General features: G+C 37.1%; 2 protein-coding genes across 2 annotated transcripts; one reads left to right on the forward strand and one right to left on the reverse strand.

The window, feature by feature from the left end:
- Positions 1 to 597: 597 nt before the first annotated feature.
- Positions 598 to 2,653, reverse strand: mmgt1 (membrane magnesium transporter 1). The gene is made up of 4 exons (XM_030145120.1): positions 2,543 to 2,653; positions 2,201 to 2,253; positions 2,009 to 2,112; positions 598 to 1,424 (listed from the first exon to the last, which is right to left on the reverse strand). The coding sequence occupies exons 1-4, from the start codon at positions 2,619 to 2,621 to the stop codon at positions 1,268 to 1,270; spliced, it is 393 nt and encodes a 130-aa protein (XP_030000980.1). The 5' UTR covers positions 2,622 to 2,653; the 3' UTR covers positions 598 to 1,267.
- Positions 2,654 to 2,905: 252 nt separating this feature from the next.
- pfdn6 (prefoldin subunit 6) lies at positions 2,906 to 4,878 on the forward strand. Its single transcript, XM_030146412.1, has 4 exons — positions 2,906 to 3,078; positions 3,310 to 3,380; positions 3,487 to 3,611; positions 4,585 to 4,878. The coding sequence occupies exons 1-4, from the start codon at positions 3,015 to 3,017 to the stop codon at positions 4,703 to 4,705; spliced, it is 381 nt and encodes a 126-aa protein (XP_030002272.1). The 5' UTR covers positions 2,906 to 3,014; the 3' UTR covers positions 4,706 to 4,878.
- Positions 4,879 to 5,172: the final 294 nt, after the last annotated feature.

Consider the following 5,172-nt stretch of genomic DNA (forward strand, 5'->3'; position numbering starts at 1 on the left):
CCAATCCATTATTATTATTAATATTATTATTATTACACAACAAAAAAAGGCTTTCTGCAACAATCTCAGGTGAACTTATTGATCCCAAAATTTCAGCCAATGAACTGTTACCATAAAGAAATGTATAATTCTTTCTTCTTATTATTCCCGAAAAGTTCCATAATATTATAAAAAATCTTTAAAGCATAATTTTATGACTTTCCCAGACATGGAAAATGTCATAAAATTCTACAAGTTTTCCAGGTTCTTCAGGAACATTAATCCTTCTTACTGTAAGGACTGTTTACAAGAATTTAAGGTATTATTATTTTTGCCATTTTCATAGTTTGCTTTATATGAAGGCATACTATTTTCATGCTATTATCTCAAATATACACCAATAGATTGACAAAACCTTTATCTCCATTCAATTTGACCTAACTCATTAGAAGTTGTAGTTACACTCAGTGCTTTGTGGACGTCTGAAAGTTGTCTTTACTGCCACCAAGCGGCCAAAAAGAACAACTACAGGCCTTTTCCAAGATAGAAAATTTCTTTCGCAGAATCACAATCACTTCAATGGAGTCCTGCACTTGAGCTAAGAAAGAAAAACTTGCATGTCATAAAATCATTATGCTTTATTAAATTAAAAATCTTAACAAAATGTAAAATGAAAGGGGAAGGGGGGGATCACCCAAATCAATGTACCATTCTACTTAGCTTTAGCGTTCACAGTTTCATTAGCACTGCTGTCTAATACCTTCTGCTCCTCCACTTGGTTCCCTGTGGCATAAATCAAACCTCTTTATTGCATACAGGATGTAGAAATAAGCCTTTACAGTTCCAGGAAATCATTACAGAAATAAAGGGCCCTCTGTTCAGCTGAGTTGGCTAAAAATCCAGACAGCTGCTGCAGACTGATGCGTACTTGTAATGAAACTGTAACAAACAGGTGTTCTTATGCCCCTCATACAAAGGTTCCCAATATCCCAAATCAGCTGAAAAAAAAAGACAAAATGGATAGATGTCTCTGTATCTTAAGACTCCAAAGCAATTACATACTGTATATACAAACAACTCTGCTTGAAAAACTGAAGGGTTGGCACAGTCAGTGAAGGGTATGGTGATGGTGACCATTTTCATGGACAGAGATGCATGTTCAGACAGCATATTAGTTTATGTACAAATACAAATTAAATAAGAGGACGATGAAATCTCACTCGGTCCCTCTGTCTAACAAAAACATTTTTTTCTCTAACATTGACATTACAGGCAGGAATGGCCAGTCTCAGTGCAAATGCTCCAGTTTGCGTAGCCGTATGGGGTTGGGAAGAGCTTGCTGGTTGCGTGCAGAGGAGATCTCTTCCTCTGGTGAGCGGAATAACACTCGACCCCGGTGATTGAAAAGGTAAAAGGATGGATGGTTCCTCAGTGTATCAAATGTTCTGAAAATCAAAACAAGGTAGGTTATTAAGGGCTAACAATAAAAAAAAAACAGGTGCAGGATTTTATTCACATGACAGATACCTAAATATGTAACACCATTTTAATTTTTTGAGGACAACTACTAACTACTACTAAACTACTGTAGATCATCATACCACTACACCAGAACACTCCTCTGTCAGTGTAACACAGCAAATACCAATAAGACAAAGCATAAAGTTAACTCACCATAGGGAATGATGTAATAACTAACAACAAAGAAATGCAATTCTTTGATTTGTTTACTTTATCTGTGTAAATGGATGACTATTTACACTAAACTTGGCACATTTGTTTATGTATATAAATATAAATGTGGTGTATGATACAAAGACCAATTTAACAGTACATTATGTAACGTAGTTGGTGTTATTTATAGTGTTTGTGGCTGTAAGAGTAGAATCCATGTGAGATTAAAGTAGCTGCTGTATCAAAGCTACCAGTCTCCCCTGTGGCACACAACACAACACAACACAACACAACACAACACAACACATACAGTTCCATTATTAAGGGACTAAGGTGCTGCTGTGGATCCTCTTACTTGTTTTTCAGCTCTGAGGAGGCGTCCATGTCTTTGAACTCTCCAGCGATGTGGACAATACCATAACAGGTCATCACAAACGATAATAACGTCTGTAGTACAATCTGAAAAAATAACAAAAGACCGTGTAAAAAAAAATGAGTAGAACTCCTCCCTGGAGTACATGGACTTTTATTTGGAGAGTTCACTCACATCAATTGGTAGAGTTTCGTTTTCCTTCTCTGTGAGACGCATATACGATCGATCTGAATGAAAATAATATAAGACAGTTACACAATTGTAGAGTAACACTGGTACGCCGCTACTTGAGAAGAATAGCACGACAGATTTTTAATTACACACTAATATCTTGGAAACCGGAAAACTGCAGTCTGTCTTTGCAATGCTAAACTCCGCTAGCATCCTGTTAGCTCTCCGCTGCACCGAAAAAGGCCCGACCTGCCGTTTTGTCAGCCTGCCCAGTGGCTACAACATCTGTATTGAATAAACAAACACCCCGACTAACATGTCTTCACTCCCCCGACTAAAACTTACGCTGTGCTGCTGAAAAAGCTGCATGAGCTAAGGCAAAAAGTCCGACGCCAACAACACCTTTCCAAAACGACGAAGCCATCTTGAACTCGGGCGATGAAGAACTGCTGTGTGCACTGCCGTAAAGCAGTGTCGTAAACAGCCGCAACCAAGGCGCCGTAACACAACATACAAATAAATAAAATTTCTAACAAATATAGATAAGCAAAAAAAGAAATGTATTTTAACCATAGGATTTTACTGTACATATTAGAGTTAATTTATCGTTTTTGTTCTTTGCAACAGTTACAATGTGTACATTTTGTCTTGAATAATGTGCTGACTGCTCTTATTTTGAAAGGTAAAAATTTCTCATCCGCCGTAACCGTCGCCCCTTTCCTGTTAGCTAAGCTCACGGCAGCGTTTCATGTGATTTAGCAACTTATCTTTTTGATATATTTGTTCTATCTTTAAGACTTTTTGATCAAATACAAATATGGCAGAGGCCATCCAAAAGAAACTCAAAGCAGAATTAGAAAAATACACGCAGATGCAGAAAGGTAGGTGTTAGCTTGCAGGGCATGTTTCATATTGTGCCATGTTGAGACAAGCTAACTGACCATATTAGGACAGCTACTTGAGCAGTTATTTAAATATTACAATAACAGTTTAGAAATTGTGTGGCAACTGTGATTGCTGCATGTACAACGATGATAAGGAACAGCTGATATATATGTTATTAAAAAAAACAATGCATCAATAGATCTGTATTAATTCTGATCTCTGTTCAGATGTTAGCAAGAGCATGTCAGCCAGACAGAAGCTGGAAACGCAACTCACAGAGAACAATATTGTCAAAGAGGTAACTAAACACTAATCTCCCATCTAAAAGCGTAAATGTTATTGGTGTTTACATCCCTTTCCATATAGTGTTTAACAGTAGGTTTAATTGACCTCTGCATTGTCAGGAGATGGACCTGCTGGACAGCACAAACACAGTTTATAAGCTTATTGGGCCAGTTTTAGTGAAGCAAGACCTGGAGGAGGCCAAGTCTACAGTCGCAAAGAGGTTGGAGTACATTAACGGAGAGATGTAAGTGACTACACTATACACCACTGTGTACCAAACATATACAGATTTCTTTAATTCAGAGAAATAAAGGGAGACCACATCAGGTGTATAATAGTAACATTACATTCAACATGCTGTCAGTCATAATGTACACTGTTTAGATTCTTATATTTTAAGAATAATAATCTGAAACAATCTTGTTTTTTTTGTTTTTTTTTTTGTTACCAGTAGCACTTTGCAAATTGACTCACATTTTTACCTTAGCACATATTATAATTAAGGCAGCACAATATATAATTTCATCATTGTCATCATGATTTACACACATCCGGTAGTCAGTTTACAGATCTGTTCAATGTCAAGTTGGGGAAATTATTTCTAACAACTTGAAAAAGAGTGAGGAAAAACACGCAAAAGGAAGATTTTGTTGCTAAAAGCAAAACATCAGTCACATCGAATAATTTCAGCTATAAAAATGAATAGATGTTTCTGATCAAAAATATGTATGTATTATATTAATGTGTTGAGTTAGCTGATTTCATGAAACATAAGGAAATGTCCTCCCACACTCCATAAATGTTGCCATGTCATTTACAAAAACTATTATCTTCAACAATATTATGACTATTCCTAACCGACTGACAAAGCCAGATTTTTTAAAACACAATGTGCATTGCAAAGTAAAATGTATTGTAATCTATATTTTTCCAAGATTGTGTAGACCTAAAGATAATACTGTGGAACTAGGAAGAAATATTATGGTGATTTTCATTTTTAGTACACATACTGAAACATGTAAAAGTATTTGTGTTCTCTGCATGGTGTACTCCTATGCAATAGCAGTGTAACAGTTTCAGCTGTGCTTTACTAATCTGAACATGAAAGGGTTAACTTAGACATGGGATGAAAGCATCAGGTGCACATAAGTTTGTTTAATTATTCATTTGTTGTTAATGTAGATTGTATTTGGGTTTTTTTTTCTGTTCCCTAACAGTCAGAGATACGAGACACTTCTGAAAGACATGGAAAAGAAGTCTGAACAGCACCGAGAAGTCTTGTCGAGTTTACAACAGGAGTTTCAGAGAGCACAGGGCCTTACTGTCGGCAAAGTCTAACCAAGTTATAAATCTGCATGCTCACAGACACCAATACACTTGCTATACACGAAAACAGAAGAAAACACCATAACCAAGAACATGAAGATGAGTAAGAACTGTTCCATATCCTGTCTTTAATGTGAGCATTGGCTACTTTTCTCTTGTTACTAATAAACATGTTTTTCATTTAAGGTAGTTTGGTTTCCCTTTTTGATTCTACAGTTGGAGGTTAGACTCTCACACTCAGGTCAGTGCAGCCCCATCTCCTGCATGTGTGAAGGCTCCTGCACTCATCAGCTGTAATTGCTGGGGCAGGCTGCTGACCAGGGGAACAGCTGTTCTCCAGTCAGTGACCCGCTTCACATCTGCATAGCGGTGAAAGGCGCAGCGGTGCCGCATTGTTCACACGCACCCATCAGTATAAACGTCTTTACTCCGCCATTTTTACCACCGGCGGAGACGCGAATAAAAAAAGAAAAAAAGGA

Source organism: Sphaeramia orbicularis, chromosome 10 (assembly GCF_902148855.1).
Source record: "Sphaeramia orbicularis chromosome 10, fSphaOr1.1, whole genome shotgun sequence".
NCBI lineage: Eukaryota > Metazoa > Chordata > Actinopteri > Kurtiformes > Apogonidae > Sphaeramia > Sphaeramia orbicularis.

What these genes read in the sequence shown, in the direction of transcription:
- mmgt1 (XM_030145120.1), bottom strand. Translation starts at nt 2,621, where the DNA reads ATGGCTTCGTCGTTTTGGAAAGGTGTTGTTGGCGTCGGACTTTTTGCC. An exon ending in AGCTTTTTCAGCAGCACAGC is followed by an intron (nt 2,254 to 2,542) that starts GTAAGTTTTAGT and finishes ATTTTCATTCAG; the next exon opens with ATCGATCGTATATGCGTCTC. An exon ending in ACGAAACTCTACCAATTGAT is followed by an intron (nt 2,113 to 2,200) that starts GTGAGTGAACTC and finishes TTATTTTTTCAG; the next exon opens with ATTGTACTACAGACGTTATT.
- pfdn6 (XM_030146412.1), top strand. Translation starts at nt 3,015, where the DNA reads ATGGCAGAGGCCATCCAAAAGAAACTCAAAGCAGAATTAGAAAAATAC. An exon ending in ATACACGCAGATGCAGAAAG is followed by an intron (nt 3,079 to 3,309) that starts GTAGGTGTTAGC and finishes ATCTCTGTTCAG; the next exon opens with ATGTTAGCAAGAGCATGTCA. An exon ending in GAGTACATTAACGGAGAGAT is followed by an intron (nt 3,612 to 4,584) that starts GTAAGTGACTAC and finishes GTTCCCTAACAG; the next exon opens with TCAGAGATACGAGACACTTC.